Source organism: Leucoraja erinacea, chromosome 26 (assembly GCF_028641065.1).
Source record: "Leucoraja erinacea ecotype New England chromosome 26, Leri_hhj_1, whole genome shotgun sequence".
NCBI lineage: Eukaryota > Metazoa > Chordata > Chondrichthyes > Rajiformes > Rajidae > Leucoraja > Leucoraja erinaceus.
Genome location: NC_073402.1, coordinates 27,169,950 through 27,194,555, shown reverse-complemented (window position 1 = coordinate 27,194,555; position 24,606 = coordinate 27,169,950). Strand labels below are relative to the sequence as shown.

The following is a 24,606-nucleotide window of genomic DNA, read 5'->3' as shown; positions in this document are numbered from 1 at the left end:
GTTTGAATCTTCCCTATTCTCAAAGGGAAAAGCTGATCCACATCAACTCTGTCTATCCCTCTCATCATTTTAAAGACCTCTATCAAGTCCCCCCTTAACCTTCTGCGCTCCAGAGAATAAAGACCTAACTTATTCAACCTTTCTCTGTAACTTAGTTGTTGAAAACCCAGCAACATTCTAGTAAATAAGTGAAGTAATGCCCCTGTCCCACTTAGGAAACCTGGACAGAAACCTCTGGAGACTTTGCGCCCCACCCAAGGTTACCGTGCGGTTCCCGGAGGTTTTTGTCAGTCTCCCTACCCGCTTCCACTACTACCTGCAACCTCCGGCAACCACCTGCAACCTCCGGGAACCGCACGGAAACCTTGGGTGGGGCGCAAAGTCTCCAGAGGTTTCCGTTCAGGTTTCCTAAGTGGGACGGGGGCATAACATTGTTACGTGCTATTAAAGTTGCCTGGGGTAAATGGGGCGACACAGGTTGGGAACCCCTGATATAAAGTCTAGATTGGAGTAATCCTACTTACCAGCTACTGGTCCATAGCTTTGCCAACAATTCTCTCTCCAGTGCCCATTCAGTTCCACGTTTGAGTACAACAAAGATCTATCATGAATCACATTAGCAGTGCCAGAGGAAATGACTGATATCGTATGGATTTTGCCAATTTAGGCCCCGGATTTCTGTTCCCAGAAACCAATTAAACTTTGGCCTTCCTCATGCTCGGTTCATGATAATGAGACTTTCAAACCTCCAAACGTTTTCACATGGGAAATGTTTCATTTAAAATGCATTTCACAGGAGGTGGGGACTTTCCGCTCAGACCTTGCCACAAAATAGATCAAAAACATCCAGTTTGATTTATCCGACACCTCCCCGTGCCTTCGTGAACAATTAGTTATCTCCGTCTGCCTTCAGTCTCTGATTCATGTTGTTCATGATATCAGGAGGTTTGGTTCGGTTTAGTTTAGAAATACAGCGCGGAAACAGGCCCTTCGTCCCACCGAGTCCGTGCTGACCAGCGATCCACGCACACTAATACTATCCCACGCACACCAGGGACAACTTCCAATCTTACCAGAGCCAATTAACATACAAACCTGTATGTCTTTGGAGAACCCACGCAGGTCATGGGGAGAATGTGCAAACTCCGGCTAGATGCAGCAAGATTGTTCCTGATGTTGGGGAAGTCCAGAACAAGGTGTCACAGTTTAAGGATAAGGGGGAAATCTTTTAGGACCGAGATGAGAAAAACATTTTTCACACAAAGAGTGGTGAATCTCTGGAATTCTCTGCCACAGAAGGTAGTTGAGGCCAGTTCAATGGCTATATTTAAGAGGGAGTTAGATGTGGCCCTTGTGGCTAAGGGGATCAGGGGGTATGGAGAGAAGGCAGGTACAGGATACTGAGTTGGATGATCAGCCATGATCATATTGAATGGCGGTGCAGGCTCGAAGGGCCGAATGGCCTACTCCTGCACCTATTTTCTACTATGTTTCTATGTTTCTATGTACATAAGTGACTTAATAAATAAAATAAATTCAAATTATTCATTGCCACAGAAGGCTGTGGAGGCAAAGTCAGTGGATATAATTAAGGCAGCGGTAGATAGATGCTTGATTAGTACGGGTGTCAGAGGATATGGGGAGAAGGCAGGAGAATGGGGTTAGGAGGGAGAGATAGATCAGCCATGATTGAATGGCAGAGTAGACTTGATGGGCCAAACGGCCTACTCCTATCACATGATCTTATGCTTATGATCGCAATCAAGGCCTTCTTTTTAAAATATCCCAGGGCTGCCAACAGTGGGTGAGAGTTGTGAGTGTTTTTGGTGCATACTGTAGCGAGTCTTATAACTTACACTTGAATGCAATATATATGCTTTAAATTGGATTGGAGCGTTTTTGAAAGGGGGGAGGCTGTGCGATCACTGATCACTGGCCTTGGGGGTACCCGGTGAGGGTGTGGAGCAACCGAGTGGGGAGAGGGTGTGGAAGAAGGGTAGGAATTCTTTTTAATTTGATGTATTAAAATCATGTTTTAGTGCACTGTAGAAGTATGATTTCAATGTTTTTTGTATGAAGTATTTTTAAGAGGTAACTTTTTAAGGGGTAACTTTATCCACACAAAGGGAGATGGGTGTATGGAACAAGCTGCCAGAGGAGGTGGTTGAGGCAGGGACCATCCGAACATTTAAGAAAAAGTTCGACTGTGCCAAAACGTTGGATTTCACATGGATATGTTTGGACAGGTTTGGAAATGTGAGGTATGGACCAAAAAGCATGTGGCGTAGCCTGGGACATGTTGGCGGGTGTGGGCAAGGTTGCAGGTGCGCCGCAGGGAGGGCCAGTTGTATAGGGTCTTGGTCACACCTGTATGCGTGCAGTTTTGGTCTCCAAATGACATTATTGCCATATACAGAGAAGGTTCACCCACCTGGGATGTCATGACTGTCTTCAAAGATCAAGTGATCTAGAGTTTTTATTGCCATATACTCAAACATAGAAACAGGCTAGAAAATATGTTGGGGAAGTCCAGGAATAGGCCATTATAAGGGGGAAATCCTTTGATGCCAGCACTTCCATTCAATATGCCACATCATGGTTCTATTCATCTAAAATCAGGGTACAGGTACGGGATACTGAGTTGGATTCAGCCTGATTGTTTTGCAGGCTCGAAGGGCCGAATATGCACCTTCTATGTTTCTATTGTTTTCTATGACTACTACCATGCATGAATGCTTCAAAATCAAGTGATCGAGTTTTATTGCCATATACTCAAGCATAGAAACATAGAAAATAGGTGCAGGAGTAGGCCATCGGCCCTTCGAGCCAGCACTGCCATTCAATATGATCATGGCTACTCATCTAAAATCAGTACCGCTTTCCTGTTTTCCCCCATGGCCCTTGATGTTGTTAGCCCCAAGAACTAAATGTAACTCTCTCTTGAAAACATCCAGTGAATTGGCCTGCACTGCCTTCTGTGGCAGAGAATTCCACAGATTCACAACTTTCTACGTGAAGAAAGTTTGTCCTCATCTCAGTCCTAACCCCCCCCCCCCCCCCCCCCCTTTATTCTTAAACTGGGATCCGTTGTTCTGATCTCCCCGAACATCGGGAACATTTTTCCTGTATTTACAGTAAGTGAAAATCTAGCAGGCAAGCAGGATGCTTTCACCAACCACCCCCATTTGAAGTCCACTATCTTCCACCCACTGATTGTCCTCCAGGATGCACCGAGCCACAGCCTGATCCATGCCTGGTCACCTGGGCAAATTCGACACAGAGACTTTCTCTCTCTCTCCCCCCTCTCTTCTGCTCTCTCTCCTCTCAACCCCCCCTCTCTCTCTCCCCTCCCGCTCTCTTTCCCCTCTCTCTCTCCTCTCCTCTCTCCCTCTCTCCCTCCTCTCTCCCCTTCTCTCTCCCTCCCCCTCTCTCTACCTCCCCGCCCTCCTCCCTCCCTCTCTCCCTCTTTCTCCATCTCTCTCCCCTTTCTCCCCGTCTCCCCCTCTCTCTCCCCTCTCCCCCTCTCCCTCTCTTTCCCCCTCTCTTTCTTCTCTCTTTTCCCCTCTTCTCTCTCCCCCCTCTCTCTCTCTCTCTCTCTTCTCTCCAACCTCTCTCTCTCTCTCTCTCTATCTCCCCCTCTCTCTCTCTCTCCTCCTTTTGTCTCTCCCCTCTCTCACCTCTCCTCTCTCTCTCCTCTCCCTCTCTCTCTCTCTCTCTCACGCACACTCTCTCTCTCTCTGTCTCTCTCTCTCTCTCTGTGTCCCTCTGTCTCTCTCCCTCGCTCTCTCCGCCTCTCTCTCTCTCTCCCTCCCCCTTTTTCTCTCTCTTTCCCCCTCTCCCCCTCCCCTCTTCCCCTCTCTCTTTTACCCACCCCTCTCTCTTCCCCTTCTCTCTCCCATTCTCTCCTACCCTCTCCTCCCTCTCCACCCCCTCTCTCTCTTCCCCTCTTTTTCCCCTCTCACCCCTCTCTCACTTCCCCTCCTCTCCCACCTCACCCTCCTCCCTCCCCTCCCTCCCTCTCTCTCTCTCCACTTCACTCCCCCCCCCCTGTCTCTCTCTCCCCCTCTCTCTCTCTCTCTCACCCCCCTCTCTCTCCCCCCACTGTCTCCCTGTCTCCTTCCCTCTCTCTCTCTCTCCACCCCCCTTTGAGAGTCTGTCCCTTCGGCACAGAGACTCTCGCGGCAGCGGCAGCAGCGCGATGCTTCCGACGCTTCCGACGCCTCCGACGCCCGGGACACTCGCACTGTCCGGAGCGCTCCATGGCCAGAGCTGCAGTGAGCGACACGCCGGCCCCGGCAAACACTCGTCCGTCCCGGCTCCCGGCATCTGTTCCGGCCGCTGGTTCCGCTCCCATCCCTCCCGCAGCCCCGGCTCTCCAACACCCGCGGACCATCCACGTTTTGAAATTTGCGTTGATCACAAAATTTCTCACCACTGAGCGTGAGAAATGTCTGATGAGCGTGAGGGCGTGAGAGTTTGTTTGAGGGCGTGAGTCTCACGCTCAAAGCGTGAGAGTTGGCAGCCCTGATATCCCTCATTTACGAATAACTATCAATTTAATTAGTTTTGATAATTTTACCCCGGTAGATGTTGCTGTATTAAAAGGGCCGTCATAAATCCAAGTTCGCTGTACGGTTATGGTTATAAGTGTTTATTATCCACAAGTAAATAACATTTTAACCTTATCACGATGGTCGTGGTTTAAACTTTTTCCGCATGAAATTAAAGGGTAATGACCCTGCATCGTGTCATTGCGAGCCGAAGCAGCTCGGAGCAACACTAAACCATTTATGATCATCAGCGACCTTCTTATCATCCCTCGAGGCTTGACAATAGGCCTTTAATCTAAAGCATTCCCGTATTAATGAGAAAGCCTCAGGTGATGCTCTCAAGGGATCAGGCGACAGGTAAATTGAAACATCTCCAGGCGCTAACTCTAACTTTAGCTCAATGTCACCCGCTAGACGGCAGTGAGTCTTTTTAACCCATTCGGCTGATGTTCGACTTTGAACACATCAAAATATTTTGACTGGAGATAGACACAACATGTTGGAGTAACTCAGCGGGACAGGCAGCATCTCTGGATGGTGAGCATGCTTTCAGTTTAGTGGGTACACCGAGGTACAGTGAAAAGCTTTCGTTGCGTGCCAACCAGTCAGTAGAAAGACAATACATGATCACAGTCGATTCTTTTACAGTGTGTGGATACACGATATAGGGATAACGTTTAGTGCAAGGTAAAGCCAGCAAAGTCCGATCAAGGATAGTCCGAGGGTCACCAAAGAGGTGGATAGTAGCTCAGCGCTGCTGAATGAGTGACGTTTCGGGTAGAGACCCTTCTTCTGACTGGGAGTCGGGGAGAAGGAGATATGGAAAGGTTAGGTGTGAAAAAGAGAGATCAAAGGAAAATGTTGACGAGATCATCGTTATAGTTGATTGTTAGCCTTGTTAGATTGTTAGTGAAGGTATTTGACTATAATTTTGTGCATTTTCTGACCGTCCAACTGAGAACACAGTATATTCAAATAACCTCATTAAAAATCACTGGCCCAGTAATGGTGAGGAAAGGGCGATAACCTGCCACACATGTAGTGGCCATTTGGCCTAACTCAGTGTGTTAGAAATGATGCTTAGAAAAGATTATTCAGTAATGGTAACTCAGTATGTTAGAAAAGACCTACCACTACCTGCAACCTCCGGCAACCACCTGCAACCTCCGGCAACTACCTGCAACCTCCGGCAACCACCTGCAACCTCCGGCAACCACCTGCAACCTCCGGCAACCACCTTCAACTAGCATCGCAACCGGCTTCGACTAAAAAATTACCGAATTTTAAAACGGCGACCTATTTTTAGTTGCGGCCGGTTTTGAATTTTTTGAAATAATCGCCGGAACATTAGAAGAAGCGGAAACCACTTTCGACCATTAGGGAGACTGACAAAAACCTCCGGAAATCTTGGGTGGGGCGCAAAGTCTCCAGAGGTTTCCGTTCAGGTTTCCTAAGTGGGACAGGGGCATTACACTCTCCTTGCCTGGCCGAGCGTGTGACTTGATTAGTACGGGTGTCAAGGATGTCGGGAGAAGGCAGGAGAATGGGGTTGAGAGGGATAGATAGATCAGCCACGATTGAATGGCGGAATGGACTTGATGGGCCGAATGGCTAGTTGGGTCCCAACCCAAATCGTCACCTATCCATGTTCTCCAGAGATGCTGCCTGACCGGCTGAGTTACTCCAGCACTTTGGGTCTGGACTTTGTCCTGCTCTGTACTGGGACCAGTTCTCTGCGCAATTTCTGCCTTTTACTTTCTTCAACAGTTCCTTGTGTTTGCCGTCAAGGACAAAAGCAAAGGACAAAGAAAGATAATTCAGTCCACTCAAGCTCATCCTCCGCTCAGCTACACATTGGATGTCAGTTCGTGGGCTTCAAGCTCCATGAATCAACAGGTCCCTGCGTCGGGTGTGTGGTGACAAAACAGGCTAATCAGTCCAACCGATGTACGTTGTTAGTGCTTCCCCTCTCATCAACCTCCTTGCTACTCTTCCTCCCTCACCCTTGTACCGTATCTTGTAGTCAGAGCTCTTACGGATAGCAGAGTCCAGTCCAGTTTTATTTGTCAGATGTAGAAACATAGAAACATAGAAAATTGGTGCAGGAGGAGGCCATTCGGCCCTTTTGAGCCAGCACCGCCATTCATTGTGACCATGGCTGATCATCCCCAATCAGTAGCCCGTGCCTGCCTTCTCCCCATATCCCTTGATTACACTAGCCCCTAGAGCTCTATAGAAACATAGAAACATAAATGTAGGTTAACACAGGGTCAACAGTACAATGAAATGTGTTTGACAAGGGATATGAGGAACGGGGTACTGATTGTGGATGATCAACCATGGTCACAGTGAATGGCAGTGCTGGCTCGAAGGGCCGAATGGCCTACTCCTGCACCTATTGTCTATTGTCTCTTGTCTATCTCTACCACCCTCCCTCATGCTGCATGTTGGCAGCAGTGAATTAATGAAAGACAAGTCCATTTAGTTCTGCAACACATGATATTTCCTGGCACCAACTCTGGAGAAAGAACTCTTTGTGTACGATGTGGATTGTATGCAGTGGCAAAGAATTTCACGGTTCCTAGGTACATGTGGCGCCATCTCCATCATCAAAGACCCTTACCACCCATCGCATGACATTTTCTCCATCCTGCCATCTGGGAAGAGGTACAGGAGCATTAGCTGCAAAACCAGCAGGATGCTCCTCAGCTTCTTCCCACAGGCTATAAGACTGCTAAATGGACTTTGCTCCCTGCCAAGTATCGCGCACAAACCCCCACACTGCAGCAGAGCCACTGTTGTGCCGCTGCCGGTCGGAACGCCTGTTGAATGTTTCGTAGAGTGTTAAATTTGTTCATGATACATGTATTTTTTTTTATTTCTATTTATTTTTCATGCACACTGAATGGACACTGGTTGAGCAACGTTTTTTTGTTTCCTCTGGGTATGCGAATACTCAGGAAATGACAATAAAGATATACAATACAATACAATACAATACAATGACACAAAATGCTGTAGTAACTCAGCGGGACAGGCAGCATCTCTGCAGAGAAGGAATGGGTGACGTTTCGGGTCGAGACCCTTCTACATACACATTTTGTCTGAGAAATCTCCTCAAGGCATGTCTACTTTGAAGAAGTTCTCCTCCTCTCTCCGAGGAGCAGTCTGAAGAAGAGTCTCGACCCGAAATGTCACCCATTCCTTCTCTCCAGAGATGCTGCCTGGAGTTACTCTAGCATTTTGTGTCACTGTAACTCTCCTTCATGCTCGAGAGAAGTTCCCGCATACTCGCCGTGCTCGCAGTTTGGTCGAGGAAAGATTTTCAGCATGCTGAAACATTTTCCGCAAGTAAGAATTGGTCGGCATGGTTCTTTTGAACCCCGCGCATTGTGACAATTGTTCGGCCGTGAGTAGTCGCCCAAAGAGTCGAACCTTTTTCTGGTCGGCGCTGGATTTTCAACATGTTGAAAATTTTCTGCGACCTGCTGCGACTATGCTGGTGCTGGCTCGAAGGGCTGAATGGCCTCCTCCTGCACCTATTTTCTATGTTTCTATGATGGGTGCCGAAAAAAAAAAAAAATCGCGTAAGTGGGACAGGCCCACGACACTTCCCGATGTCCTTCCTACCAATATCCGGGCAGCGTTCAACTATACTGATCATATTTGGTGTGTGACCATGTCTTTCCTGCTTAATACGTTCTCTCTTCCTGCAAATGACTCCTGGTAACCTTTCAATCTTCGCATCTTTTTCCCTGCGTGAACTTTGATAGCTATTTGACATTTTAACTCCAAGTGCAATCAGGCCTGTGGGCCTTAATTAGACAGCAAAGGTTTCCAGTTTGATTTCGCTACGCAAACATGCTGTTCCAAGGTAATAGGTCCTCAATGGGAAAATTGGGGATCATAAAACTGTGGGCTGCAGATGAGCTTGTGATTCAAATGATGAGACTGTCGCAAGTGAGAAATACTTCACCCCTCAGGGCAGGAAGCTAATCTCACTCTTTTGTTGATTGCAATCAGTCTATAGATATATATATATTTTTATTTTTAACCATTGTAGTTTAGTTTAGTTTAGTTTAGAGATACAGCGCGGAAACAGGCCCTCGGCCCACCGAGTCCGCACCGGCCAGCGATCCCCGCACACTAACACGATCCTACACACATTAGGGACAAATTTACAGCCACACTAAGCCAATTAATCTACAAAGCTGTACGTCATTTGGAGTGTGGGAGGAAACCGAAGATCTCGGAGAAAACCCACGCAGGTCACGGGGAGAATTTACAAACTCTGTACAGACATGCGCCCGTGGTCAGGATCGAACTCGGGTCTCTCGTGCTGTAGCTACACCGCCGTGCCTCCCTCAAACGAACAGTGTAATGCTGAACCCAATGGGACCAGTTTAGTTTTGAGATACAGTGTGGAAACAGGCCCTTCGGCCCACCAAGTCCATGCCGACCCCTGATCACCCCTTACACTAACAATACCCTGCACAAAGGAAGGACAATTTGCAACATTTTCACCAAAGTCAATTAACTTACAAACCTCAATTTACAATTGTAGAGCAATGAATGTTCAAACCTGTACGTCTTTGGAGAGTGGAAGGAAACCAGAGCAGCTGGAGAAAGCCCACGTTGTCTCGGGGAGAACATACAAACACCGTACAGACAGCATCTATTGTAAGAATCAAACCCAGGTCTTGGAACTGTAAGGCAACAATTTTACCGATGGGCACCGTGCCACCCCTTGTATCCAGTCAAGGATGGTCCAGAACTTCTAAGGGGTGATGTTCCTTCTCCTGGTATCTCAGTGACTCTGCTGATGCACGTGACAACCTACCCGTTGATCCATCATTCGTTCTTGCGTTGGGTACAAGAGCTGCTGAAGCCCACCACAAGCCCTCTCTTTTTCGGATATGGCCACCACCTTTAGCAAGACTAACATTTATTCCCCAAATACTTCCTCTTTGCACTTGCTCCTCCTCCAACCTCGTCTACTGTATCCGCTGTTCCAGGTGTCGACTTCTCTACATCGGCGAGACCAAGCGCAAGCGCGGCGATCGTTTCGCTGAACACCTCCGCTCAGTCCGTTGTAACCAACCCGATCTCCCGGTGGCTCAGCACTTCAACTTCCCCTCCCATTCCCAATCTGACCTTTCTGCCCTGGGCCTCTTCCATTGTCAGAGTGAGGTCTAGCGCAAATTGGAGGAGCAGCACCTCATAGTTTGCTTGGGTAGTTTACGCCCCAGCGGTATGAACATTGACTTCTCTAACTTCAGATCAGACAGCCCTTGCTCTCTCCCGCCTTCCCTTCCCCCTTCCCAGTTTTCCCACTAGTCTTACTGTCTCCGCATTCTATCACATTCTCCAGGACAAGGGGTCACAGCTTAAGGATAAAGGGGAAATCCTTTAAAACCGAGATGAGAAGAACTTTTTTCACGCAGAGAGTGGTGAATATCTGGAACTCTCTGCCACAGAGGGTAGTTGAGGCCACAGTTCATTGGCTATATTTAAGAGGGAGTTAGATGTGGCCCTTGCGGCTAAGGGGATCAGGGGGTATGGAGAGAAGGCAGGTACGGGATACTGAGTTGGATGATCAGCCATGATCATATTGAATGGCGGTGCAGGCTCGCAGGGCTGAATGGCCTACTCCTGCACCTAATTTCTATGTTTCTATGTTTCTATCTTTGTCCCGCCCCCTCCCCTGACATCAGTTTGAAGAAGGGTCTCGCCCCGAAACGTCACCCATTCCTTCTCTGCATTGATGCTGCCTGTCCCACTGAGTTACTCCAGCATTTTGGGTCTATCTTCCTAAATCTTAGCTGCCAGAGATTATTCATAGGTGCTCCCACACGTTCAAAAGTTGGAGATTACAGATCAGGAATATTCTGGAGGACATTGACCATTTTGCAACCCTTTTGTGATCCTCTCCATTGGAAAATCCAAATCCCTGTGTTCACAAGGCATGAGAACCTCTACTCCAGCTAACTCACCATTCCACCTCTAACCCTTGATGGTTTATTTGCAATTAAAGAGATTTCACCCAAGCCCTGTTAACACTCAAAAGACCTGGCCCTTTCCACAGCTTGAGGTCAGACACTCAAAACTCATTTCTCTCCCCTCTCTTCACGGCAAGAACCGGAGCCACATAAAGCACCGAAGATAAAAGCTTTCTGACTTTAATTCAGCCGCCTGCTACCTTCATCCTGGAAAAGCTGAGCGAGATGGAGTCTGGCAAATGTGTTTTGAACTGCACGCAATGATTAACTGTGTTGCAAGCATCATCTTTCTGGAACATAAGGTAAGCAATTACCTGCGACAATTGGCCAACTTCTAGATAAAAGCAGATGATGAATGCGTTCCATGCCACCCACAGCACCAGCCATCCTGCGTACTGAATAAAACAAAAGAGGGGAATAAAAGCACTTTAGATATTGAAAACTCCAATTTGCACAAAATAAATCTCATCATTTTTCTACCCGACTGCCTGTTGGAACACAGCCTGTTGTCAGGCAATGGCAGCCACACCCAGCAGGGTGAGGAGAACGAGAGGGGATCTTATAGAAACATATCAAATTCTTAAGGTTGTTGGACAGGCCAGATGCAGGAAAATTGTTCCCAATGTTGGGGGAGTCCAGAACCAGGGGTCGCAGTTTAAGGCACAGTTAAGCCATTTAGGACTGAGATGAGGAAAAACCTTTTTCACCCAGAGAGTTGTGAATCTGTGGAATTCTCTGCCACAGACGGCAGTGGAGGCCAATTCACTGAATGTATTCAAGAAAGAGTTAGATTGAGCTCTTAGGGCTAACGGAATCAAGAGATATATTGGGAGAAAGCAGGAACGGGGTACTTATTCTAACGTACACAAAATTGCTGGAGAAACTCAGCGGGTGCAGCAGCATCTATGGAGCGAAGGAAATAGGCGACGTTTCGGGACGAAACCCTTCCGGGTTTCGGCCCGAAACGTTACCTATTTCCTTCCTGAAGGGTTTCAGCCCGAAACGTTGCGTATTTCCTTCGCTCCATAGATGCTGCTCTACCAGCTGAGTTTCTCCAGCACTTTTGTCTACCGAAGAAGCACACTGACTGGATTTTCACGAAAGGCATTTTTGCTTCAGACTGATTCTACTTATTCTATTCTGGATGATCAGCCATGATCATATTGAACGGCGGTGCTGGCTCGAAGGGCCGAATGGCCTACTCCTGCACCTGCTTTCTATGTTTCTATGTTTCAGCAGTAGCAGAATTGCCTCTAAGTCTATGCTCTGGGTTCAAGTGTGGTTCCGCATGTAAAACTGGGCCAACCCATCAACGATGGACAATGCTGAGGGATTGCCGCACACTAGAGCTGACGTCTTGCTACTGAAGTGTGAACCCCAGCCTCTTTCTTGGGGTTAGGAAGGAACTGTGGAAGCTGGTTTACACCGAAGATACACACAAGAGGCCGGAGTAACTCAGCGGGAGAGACAGCATCTCTGCATTGAAGGAACAGGTCACTCTGGGTCTCAACCTGAATCGACTGACTATCAATGATGTTGTATGTGCTAAGTGTGCAAAAGTCTCTCCCTTCCTCCCTCTCCGTCTCTCCCTATCACCCTCTCCCTCCCTTTCTCCCTGTCTCTCTCTCTCCCCCTCTCCCTCTCTCCCTCTCACCCTCTCTCCCTCCCTTTCTCCCTGTCTCTCTCCATCTCCCTCTATTAGAAACATAGAAACATAGACTATAGGTGCAGGAGTAGGCCATTCGTCCCTTCGAGCCTGCACCACCATTCAATATGATCACGGCTGATCATCCAACTCAGTATCCCGTACATGCCTTCTCTCCATACCCCCTGATCCCTTTAGCCACAAGGGCCACATCTAACTCCCTCTTAAATATAGCCAATTAACTTGCCTCAACTACCCTCTGTGGCAGAGAATTACACAGATTCACCACTCTCTGTGTGAAAAATGTTTTTCTCATCTCGGTCCTAAAGGATTTCCCCTTTATCCTTAAACTGTGACCCCTTGTCCTGACTTCCCCAACATCGGGAACAATCTTCCTGCATCTAGCCTGTCCAACCCCTTAAGAATTTAAGAAGAAGATCCACTATTCCTCTCTCCCCCCCCCCCCCCCCCCCTTCCCCCCCCCCCCCCCCCCCCCCCCCCCCCCCCCCCCCCCCCCCCCCCCCCCCCCCCCCCCCCCCCCCCCCCTCCCCTTCTGTGAATAACAACAACGGATTGTAGCAAATTAACCAGTGGTGTTAAATGTCGCAAAAAGACCTAGAATTAAGGTCATAAGGTAAGTGTTAGGAGTAGAGTTCGGCCATTCGGCACATCAAGTCTACTCCACCATTCAACCATGGCTGACCTATCTCTCCCTCCTAACTCCATTCTCCTGCCTTCTCCCCGTAACCTCTGACACCCGCACTAATCAAGAATCTATCATCTCTAATGTGGATATTTAGTGGGTAACTTACAAACCCCTCATATTCCGCTTGGGCATCTTGCAACCCTCATGTTATGAACATTGAATTCATCAATAACAGGTAACAAGCCTACAAACAGCCACCCTCCTTCCCCCAACCCCTTTTATCCCCCTCTCCTACCTGTGTCCCACCTGGATGCATGCCCAATTCTCCCCTTCCCCCTTCCCCTCATCTCTTCCCACTGACATTCCTTCCTCTGGCTTCACATTTCACACCTTCTCTACGACGTCACATTTTAAAATCTTTTCATCTATGGTTTTTTGCCCAACCGTCTGCCATTCAGTACCCCCCCCCCCCCCCCCCCCCCACTCCCCCCCTCCCTCAACTGCATCCACCTTATCACTTGCCAGGCTTTAAACTGCCTCAACCTCTCTTCCGGTTCTCTCCCCTCTGCCTCAATCAGTCCGATGAAGGGCCCTGACCTGAAACGTCACTGATCCACGTTCTCCAGAGATGCTGCCTGGCCCGCTGAGTTACCCCAGCAATTAGTGTGGAGACTTACATCAAGAATGTCATAGGCACATGCTGACTGGTATTAACAATGCAGACAGCTAAACCAGCATCCTACTTAGTACCAGAGATGTTGGCGTCTGGCATCCTAAACTCCATTCAGCTGCCACATCCAATCTTCCTCCATTTCTAGTAGCGAATGCAGTTCTTTTTTAAAATATTTTTATTTATTAGAAGTACGTTAAATTACAATAGTCCAATCCAGATATATCTTATTACATTTATTGTCCCCCTGCATTTTTTAAGCTTTAAAGAAAGATATAGATAAAGAAAGTAGAGAAAGTGAGAGAAAGAAAGTGGTGTTTGTGTAAAAGAGTGATCGATGAGAAAAACAAACCAGAGACTCATTGGTTGGAGAAAAGAATTAAGAAATAGACACTAGAAAAGAAAGGAGGAAAAAGGGAAAAAAAACAATAAACCCCAAACTCTATTATGAAAACCGCGTAAAAGGGATAGACCAACTTCATATTTTTCCTCTGTGTAAAGATGGCATAAGGCCCAGCTGTTTTGATGGCTGTCAGGACTCTCAGCAAACCGCGCCGGCCTCCTCGATGGCTCAGGAGGTAAATACGCCACGGGACGCATCAAACATACCGTGAGATCCAAGCCCTGAACACTGTCAGAACCAGCAACGGTCGAGAGGTTTAACTGGGCTTGGATGGGGAGGCAGGGGAGTCAAGAGACCCGTCAACATTCCCGTCTGACTCGTGCTCAGATGATCAATCTACGTGGAGGCACCTGCAAGGTTCTGAGGTTTGACATCTATATTTTGTGCGTTTTCCAGCCTAGAATATTCACATCTAAATGATCGACGATCATAACGCTCTGTTTCCTAACGTGCAGAGGCGACATATGCAATCGGAACACGTACAACAGGTTCTAGTGAGTTAGTCAGCTCATCCAGCGAGCCGCATGTGATTTATATCAATTAGTGATGACTTCATTCAGCAGTGTGTATCATTTAGAAACTGCCTTTGGTGTCCATTCAGATGGGAACAGGGATGGAAAGATGTGGACAAAGAATTAATTATAGACAAAAATGCCGGAGAAACTCAGCGGGTGCAGCAGCATCTATGGAGCGAAGGAAATAGGCAACGTTTCGGGACGAAACGTTGCCTATTTCCTTCGCTCCATAGATGCTGCCTCACCCGCTGAGTTTCTCCAGCATTTTTGTCTACCTTCGATTTTCCAGCATCTGCAGTTCCTTCTTAAACAAAATAATTAATGGCTTAGCTTTGCTAAATCCATCTTTTTAGCAAAACGCTGTCTTGGTTCATCGCAAAGTATTGGAGGAACCTTAGTGGATCAGGCATCGTCTGAGGATGTGTGGGGTGGAACTGCAGATGCTGGTTTACACTGTAGACAGACACAAAAAGCTGCGGGACAGGCAGCATCCATGGAGAGGAGGAAGGGGTGAGGTTTCGGGTCGAGACCCTTCTTCAGACTGAGAGTCAGGGGAGAGGGAGACTGGAGATATGGAAGGGCAAGGTGTGAAAAAGACAGATCAAAGGGGACGTAGATCACGGAAAATGTAGAATAGATCATTGTTAACCAGGTGAAGGTGACAATGAGGTATACAAAGTATAACTATAATGAGGACAGACAAAAGTATTCAATTCACTCGGTCCATTGTATGCTGTGGAGAAGGTGAAAATGAATACAAACAGTGGAACTAAGCAGGATGACAGTGAAACTGACAGGAGGATTAGGGTGGGGTGGGGGGGGGGGGGGTGGTGGGGGACAGAGAGAGAGGAGATGCACACAGAGAGTGGTGAATCTCTGGAACTCTCTGCCACAGAGGGTAGTTGAGGCCAGTTCATGGGCCATATTTAAGAGGGAGTTAGATGTGGCCATTGTGGCTAAGGGGATTAGGGAGTATGGAGAGAAGGCAGGTACGGGATACTGAGTTGGATGATCAGCCATGATCATATTGAATGGCGGTGCAGGCTCGAAGGGCTGAATGGCCTACTCCTGCACCTAATTTCTATGTTTCTATGTTTCTATGCAAAGGTTCTGAGCATGACAGATTCAGGGACAATTTCTTCCCAGCTGTTATCAAGCAACTGAACCATCCTACTATCACCAGCTAGAGAATGGTCCTGACATTACCATCTACCCCATTGGAGACCCTGGGACTATCTTTAATCGGACTTTACTGGACTTTATCTTGCACTAAATGTTATTCCCTTTATCCTGTACCTGTACACTGTGGATGGCTCGATTGTAATCATGTGTAGTCTTTCCACTGACAGGATAGCGCGCAACATGTCCAGCGCAGAAATAGGCGTTACCGAGACCGCGCCGAGCAGCAATCCACGTACACTATCCTACACACACTAGGGACAATTTACACTTATACCAAGCCGATTAACCGACAAACATGTACGCCTTTGGAATGTGGAAGGAAACCAGAGATCCTGGAAAAAAACCCACGCAGTTCACGGGGAGAACGTACAAACTCCGTACAGACAAGCACCCGTGGTCAGGATCGAACCTGGGTCGCTGGGGATGTAAGGCAGCAATTCTGCGCCACTGTGCCGCCCGTGTTGTGATTAGAAAGCCCTGCCAGAATTAAAATCAAGATGACCTTCACTGCTCATGGTGACAACTTGATTTAAATCCATATTAAGATGGAAATACACTCTCCTTCTGAAATGTACTTCCAGGACATTTGTACATCTCTCATTAGGGGCTGCATGATAAATCCAAGTCAAAATGTCCATGTTCGTCTCTGCTACCTTGGGCCATTAGTCAACTGCAAGAAGACATTGACTTGACAATGGATTTACATTCATAGATTGAAATACTCTCCTTACAGTCGTGATAATTAATAAGAGAGAACATTTTCGAATGAGAATTGGAAATGTATGTTTGTTTTGAATTTTAAATCTGGAAATTTACCTATGCATGAGACCGCAAATTCCTTGAGACCTTTTAATTGGACAACCAATATGATTACTAATAGACCCACATTTGGCAAGATTGATTGTTAGTATCAGGGAGAAAAATTGGAATCGGAATTTTACTTCATAATTTATTCATATCCAAATTGTATTTCATTTTATTCAGTATCATGGCTTCACCTCACTATCACGTAGGTCACCTGACAAGGCTATTCATCTCCTGCCATGACTCTTTGATATACTTTACTGCAACTGGTTAGTGTGTGGTTCTCAAGCATATTAAGTAAGCTCGTAGGAAGGAACTGCAGATGCCGGCTATTCAACGAAGAGAGACACAAAATGCTGGAGCAACTCCGCGGGACAGGTGGCATCTCTGGAGAGAAGGAATGGGTGATGTTTCGGGTCGAGACCTTTCTTCAGACTGGAGTCTGAAGAAGTTGTGTATGAAGGAACTGCAGATGCTGGTTTACACCACAGATAAGCATAAAATGTTGGAGTAACTCAGCGGGAGAGGCAGACTGTCCCGCTGAGTTACCCCAGCATTTTGTGTGTAACTTCGGAGACTGAAGAAGGGTCCCGACCCTAAACGTCACCCATTCCTTCTCTCCAGAGATGCCGCCTGTCCCGCTGAGTTACTCCAGCATTTTGTGTCTACCTTCAGCATATTAAGTAAGCTCAGCACTAATGGTCCTGAACTATTTTGAGGAAACTCAGCAGTATCCAGAAACACATCACAAGTAAACATTAAAGACATTAAGCAGCAGATGCAAGGAATTACAGATCTGGAACTCTTTGTGATTGGTAGCAGAGTGTAATAAATAGAATAATGCATTTCCTTCAAGCCAGAAGCACAATGGGCCAAATGTCATTCTCTGTAATGAGTCACCATTGTCAGCTTCCCCACAACTAACAATGTACCATTCTACATCTTCTTGATTATAAGGTGATAGGCATAGATTTAGGCCATTCGGCCCATCAAGTCTACTCCTCCATTCAATCATGGCTGTTCTAACCATATAACATATAACAATTACAGCACGGAAACAGGCCATCGCGGCCCTACAAGTCCGTGCTGAACAACTTTTTTTCCCTTAGTCCCACCTGCCAGCACTCATACCATAACCCTCCATTCCCTTCTCATCCATATACCTATCCAATTTATTTTTAAATGATACAAACGAACCTGCCTCCACCACTTCCACTGGAAGCTCATTCCACACCACTACCACTCTCTGAGTAAAGAAGTTCCCCCTCATGTTACCCCTAAACTTCTGTCCCTTAATTCTGAAGTCATGTCCTCTTGTTTGAATCTTCCTTATTCTCAAAGGGAAAAGCTGATCCACATCAACTCTGTCTATCCCTCTCATCATTTTAAAGACCTCTATCAAGTCCCCCCTTAACCTTCCGCGCTCCAGAGAATAAAGACCTAACTTATTCAACCTTTCTCTGTAACTTAGTTGTTGAAACCCATTCTAGTAAATTCTAGCAACATTCTAGTAAATCTAATTCCCCCTCCTAACCCCATTCTCCTGCCTTCTCCCCAAAACCTCTGACACCTGTACTAATGAAGACTCCATTTATCTCTGTCTTAAATATATCCACTGACTTGGCCTCTACAGCCTTCGGTGGCAAATAATTCCACAGATTCACCACCCTCTGACTAAAGACATTTCTCCTCATCTCCTTCCTAAATGAACTAGGACTGCAGTATAATGTGGATAAATGTGAGGTTATCCATTTTGGTGGCAAAACAGGAAAGCAGACTATTATCTAAATGGTGGCCGATTGGGAAAGGGGGAGATGCAGCGAGACCTGGGTGTCATGGTACAACAGTCATTGAAGGTAGGCATGCAGGTGCAGCAGGCAGTAAAGAAAGCGAATGGTATGTTAGCTTTCATTGCAAAAGGATTTGAGTATAGGAGCAGAGAGGTTCTACTGCAGTTGTACAGGGTCTTGGTGAGACCACACCTGGAGTATTGCGTACAGTTTTGGTCTCCAAATCTGAGGAAGGACCTTATTGCCATAGAGGGAGTGCAGAGACGGTTCACCAGAGTGATTCCTGGGATGTCAGGACTGTCTTATGAAGAAAGACTGGATAGACTTGGTTTATACTCTCTAGAATTTAGAAGATTGAGAGGGGATCTTATAGAAACTTACAAAATTCTTAAGGGGTTGGACAGGCTAGATGCAGGAAGATGGTTCCCGATGTTAGGGAAGTCCAGGACAAGGGGTCACAGCTTAAGGATAAAGGGGAAATCCTTTAAAACCGAGATGAGAAGAACTTTTTTCACGCAGAGAGTGGTGAATCTCTGGAACTCTCTGCCACAGAGGGTAGTTGAGGCCAGTTCATTGGCTATATTTAAGAGGGAGTTAGATGTGGCCCTTGTGGCTAAGGGGATCAGGGGGTATGGAGAGAAGGCAGGTACAGGATACTGAGTTGGATGATCAGCCATGATCATATTGAATGGCGGTGCAATTAAAGGGCCGAATGGCCTACTCCTGCACCTAATTTCTATGTTTCTATGACTGTGACCTCTGTTCCTAGACTCCCCCATTAGTGGCAACAACCTCTCCACATCCACACTATCCAAGCCTTTCACTATTCGGTATGTTTCAATGAGGTCCCCCCTCATTCTTCTAAACTCCAGCGAGTGCAGGCCCAGTGCCGACAAACACTCATCAAAAGTTAACCTGCTCATTCCTGGGATCAGTCTTGTAAATCATTGTCCCCTTTGATCTGTGTTTTCACACCTTACTCTTGCATATCTCTATGTCTCCCTCTCCCCTGAGACCCTTCTTCAGAATGAGTCAGGGGATATATCTCTGTATCTCCCTCTCCCCGACGTGCAGTCACAAGAAGGGTCCCAATCCGAAAAGTCACCCATTCCATGTCTCCAGAGATGCTGCCTGTCCCGCTGAGGTACTCCAGCATTTTGTGTCTATCTTCGGTGTAAAGCAGCATCTGCAGTTCCTTCCCACACATGAGTCATTCCGTTATGTCCGGTGCATGCCGTATGAAGAGCAAACTGAAGTTTGGGCTTGGCTGGCTACTGGAACACCTCACCAACTTTCCCCCACTCGATCTGAAACACCGGATGCTGTTTGACAACTTTTCAGGCAAAGCTTCCATCACGAGTCACAGCTTCCCAGGATTTTTTTTCCCTCCAATTAATTTGGAGAATTTAATAAAAGAGCACTTCAATAAATGAAGTGACTCGTTTTTGTACACTGGCATTAGCATGAAATAATAATGGGAGCATGGCTCACACAGACTCATCCCCACCCTTACACCCTCCAGCCTCACACATTCTCATAGCATTGAGTACTGAGCAAGGCCGGCACAGTGGTAGAGTTGCTGCCTCACAGCGCCAGAGGCCTGGGTTCGATCCCGACTACGGGTGCTTGTTGGCACGGAGTTTGTACGTTCTCCCCGTGACCTGCCTGGGTTTTCTTCGAGATCTATGGTTTCTTCCCACACTCCAAAGACGTGCAGGTTTGTAGGTTCATTGGCATCGGTATAAATGTATGAATGTAAAATTGTCCCTAGAGTCCGTGGGGCAGTGCTAGTGTGTGGGGATCGCTGGTTGGAGCGGTCTCGGTGGGTCAAAGGGCAGGTTTATCCACAGGACCAAAGGGCAGGTTTCCGCTCTGTGTCTCAAAACTAAACTAAAAGCATTGCTTGATATTAATTGAAACCAATCCTGCTTCACATTGCCAACCTCTGCATATTCAAATCATTATATTTTGTGACAAAACCAAATAGAAACATAGAAAATAGGTGCAGGAGTAGGCCATTCGGCCCTTCGAGCCTGCACCGCCATTCAATATGATCATGGCTGATCATCTAACTCAGTATCCTGTACCTGCCTTCTCTCCATACCCCCTGTTCCCTCTAGCCACAAGGGCCACATCTAACTCCCTCTTAAATATAGCCAATGAACTGACCTCAACTACATTCTGTGGCAGAGAATTCCACAGATTCACCACTCTCTGTGTGAAAAATGTTTTTCTCATCTCGGTCCTAAAAGATTTCCCCCTTATCCTTAAACTGTGACCCCCTGTTCTGGACTTCCCCAACATTGGGAACAATCTTCCTGCATCTAGCCTGTCCAACCCCTTAAGAATTTTGTAAGTTTCTATAAGATCCCCCCTCAATCTTCTGAATTCTAGCGAGTACAAGCCGAGTCTATCCAGTCTTTCTTCATATGAAAGTCCTGACATCCCAGGAATCAGTCTGGTGAACCTTCTCTGTACTCCCTCTATAGCAAGAAACAATGAACTTGTTTAAGTATATTGGCCATACTCACTGCATATTACTGACGTTCTGCAGCCTTTAACATCGACGACCACATTTTATTCCCTCACCTCTCCACCATTGTCTGCTCATGGTGTATAGCAGACAGTGTTAAGGTGTAAGGCAAAGGTTTAAGGTGAAGGCGGAAATATTTTATAGCAATCCCAGGGGGTAACTTTGTCACACGAAGGGTGGGAGTGTATGGAAAGACCTGCCGAAGGAGCTAGTTGAGGCTGGGATGATCACAATAGCAGTTTAAGAAGCAATTAGACAGGTATATGGATAGGATAAGTTAAGAGGGATATGGGGCAAACGCAGATGGGGGACTAGTGTAGCTGGGACACGTTGGCCGGTGCAGGCAAGTTGGGCTGAAGAGCCTGTTTCTACACTGTACGACTGTGACTATAAGTGGAGTGTGGGAGAAAACCGAAGATCTCGGAGAAAACCCACGCAGGTCACAGGGAGAACGTACAAACTCCATACAGACAGCACCCACAGTCAGGATCGAACCCGGGACTCTGGTGCTGTAAGGCAGCAACTGTACCGCTGCGCCACCGTGCTGCCCCGCATGTAATTTCAGTGTGGATCAATTCATAGCAATATTTCACCTTCAGTTCTTTTAACGCTAAATGCAGTTTTACACCTTAATGCATCTGGGCAGCGATTCCAGTAATGGCAAAGGGCCTGATTTTCTCAAAGGGAACGGAGATGCTGGCAGGTCCTAGTTATTGAGCAAATGATGGAGATTGGAATGAATTGTTTGATCTGAGCTGCAGTGAGAGAATAAAGACGGAGGCTTAAGTGCATCTACGACTCGGCCTGTTTCAGGAAAGGCTTTGGGGGTGATGGGAAGAAAAAAATGACAGAAATTGTTACGGATTTCTGCAATATCGGATGAGTAATCAAGTTATTCCAATCAATTGCCTGAGGCAGCAGGCACTAACCACCTCGAAAGAACTCTAGATTTGAACAGCAGCCAGAGAGCAATATATTACTGGACCACTTTGGTCACAAAAAGCCGCTTAAGTGACCTTGAGTTGATTAAAGTGTTTGCCTTCATTTGTGCTTCAATCTACTCTGCCCCGCTGTAAAAGAGGTTTTCTATAACTGCAAGGACAATGTACAGGAGTTTGGTTTAGGAAGGAACTGCAGATGCTGGTTTAAACCGAAGATTTCTCTTTACTCAGAGAGTGGTAGCGGTGTGGAATGAGCTTCCAGTGGAAGTGATGGAGGCAGGTTTGATGGTATCATTTAAAAATAAATTGGATAGGCATATGGATGAGAAGGGAATGGAGGGTTATGGTATGAGTGCAGGCAGGTGGGACTAAGGGAAAATAATTGTTCGGCACGGACTTGTAGGGCCGAGATGGCCTGTTTCCGTGATGTAATTGTTATATGGTTATAAACTCAAAAACCTGGAGTAACTCAGTGGGACAGGCAGCATCTCTGCAGCGAAGGGATGGGTGACGTTTTGGGTCTGGAACCGAATCGTCACCCATTCCTTCACCCGTCCCACTGAGTTACTCCAGGTTTTTTGTGTCTATCTTTAGTTTAGTTTAGAGACACACCACGGAAACAAACCGTTCTTCATCCCACCAAATCCGCGCCGGCCAGCGATCCCCGCGAACTAGCACTATCCTACACAGACTACGGACAATTTACAATGATACCAAGCCTAATTAACCTACAAACCTGTACATCTTTTTTGGAGTGTGGGGGGGAAAATCTACACAGGTCACGGGGAGAACCTACAAACTCCGTAAGGACAGCACCCGCAGTCAGGATCGAACCCGGGTCTCTGGCGCTGTAACGCAGTGCCATCGTGTCCTGTCATGTATCGTTCCCAGCAAAAATTGGCGCAGCTGTAGTGCTGCTGCACCAGAGTTCGATTCCGACCTCGGGTGCTGTCTATGAGGAGTTTGCACGTTCTCCCCATGAGCGCGTGACTTTTTTCCGCGCGCTCTGGTTTCCTCCCACATCCTAAAGACGTGCTGGTTTGAAGGTTAATTGGCCTCTGCAAATTGCCCACAGTGTGTAGGAAGTGCATGCGAAAGTAGGACAAGATGGAACTAGTGTGAACGGTTGATCGATGGTTGGCGTGGACTCGCGGGGCTACAGGGGTGCTGGTCATCTTTCCGGGCGGCACGGTGGAGCAGCGGTAGAGTCGCAGCCTTATAGCGCCACAGACCTTGGTACGATCCTGACCACGGGTGCTGTCTGTACGGAGTTTGTACGTTCTCCCCGTGACCTGCGTGGGTTTACTCCGTCTGGTCACAGGGAGAACATGCAAACACCATACCGACAGCATCCATAATCAGGGTGGAACCGGATCTGTGGCATTGTAAGGCTGCAACTCTACCGCTGCACCACCGTGCGTGCCGCCCCATTCTGTGAACAGTTGACCTGCCAATAATTATCCTTCAACTAACGAGGAAGATCAGATTGTTGTACATTGCTGTTTCTGGAAGCTTTCTGCACAGGGTTGTGGAAGTTGTGGAACAGAGTCATGACAATTACAGTCTTAAGGGCCTGTCCCACGAGCATGCGACTCCATGCGGCAAGCGCGACCTAACCAGACGCGGGGGCCAGGCGGAGGTCGAGTGAGTGACATGAAGTGCGAGTGAAATCCGCGGGAAGTTCACGCGTGACGTGCGACGTCGAGGCGGCTGTGGGCCGGCAGGCCGTTGCCGCGCGGAATTTTTGAACACGGTCAGTTTTTCGGAGCCCCGCGCGATGTCGGGACCAGCGCCGCACAACTCCATACGGCTCCGGCGATCAAAGTGGGACCGGCCCCGCGAGGCCGTACGGCTCAAGTTAGCCATGTTAGGTCGCGCTTGCCGCATGGAGTCGCTTAGGTCCCGCTTGCTGCATGGAGTCGCATGCTCATGGGACACCTGGAATCCCATCTTCTCCACGTCGACCAACTTCACAAGTTCACAAGTTATAGTAGAATTAAGCCATTCGGCCCATCGAGTCCACTCCGCCATTCAATCATGGCTGATCTCTGCCTCCTAATCACATTTTCCTGCCTTCACCCCATAACTCTTTGCACACGTTCTAATCAAGAACTTGTCTATCTCTGCCTTAAAAATATCCACTGTCATGGCCTCCACAGCCCTCGGTGGCAATGAGTTCCACAGATTGACGACCTTCTGAGTAAAGAAGTTCCTCCTCACCTGGTGAGGAGGGAGCTGGATAGGGCTCTTAAAGATAGCGGAGTCAGGGGATATGGGGAGAAGGCTGGAACGGGGTACTGATTGGGGATGATCAGCCATGATCACATTGAATGGCGGTGCTGGCTCGAAGGGCCGAATGGCCTACTCCTGCACCTATTGTCTATAGTCTCCTTTCTAAAAGCGCTCCCTTTAATTCTGAGTCTATGTCCTCTGGTCCTGGACTCTCCCACCAGAACTTGCCTCAACTACACTTGCCCCGCCTGCCTGCGTTTGACCCATGTCCTTCTGGCAGCATCATCAAGGACCCACACCATCCTGGCCACACACTCATCTCCCCGCTACCTTCAGGTAGAAGGTACAGGAGCCTGAAGACTGCAACAACCAGGTTCAGGAATAGCTACTTCCCCACAGCCATCAGGTTATTAAACTTGGCTCAGACAAAACTCTGAATATTAATAGCCCTTTATCTTTATTTGCACTTTTTATCAGTTTATTTATTCAAGTGTGTATATATGTATACAATGGTATATGGACACACTGATCTGTTCTGTAGTCAATGCCTACTATCCATGTGCTGAAGCAAAAGAAGAATTTCATTGTCCTATCAGGGACACATGACAATAAACTCACTTGAATCTTTTCACACAGAGAGTGGTGAATCTGTGGAATTCTCTGCCACAGAGGGTAGTTGAGGCCAGTTCATTGGCT

General features: G+C 47.4%; 1 protein-coding gene across 1 annotated transcript in view; it reads right to left on the bottom strand.

The window, feature by feature from the left end:
- Positions 1 to 24,606, bottom strand: part of LOC129709873 (sodium/potassium-transporting ATPase subunit beta-1-interacting protein 1) — a 320,616-nt gene that overhangs the window by 65,019 nt on the left and 230,991 nt on the right. Inside the window, exon 3 of the mRNA XM_055656507.1 lies at positions 10,864 to 10,944. Coding sequence (XP_055512482.1) covers positions 10,864 to 10,944 — 81 coding nt within the window. The remainder of the gene's footprint in view (positions 1 to 10,863; positions 10,945 to 24,606) is intronic.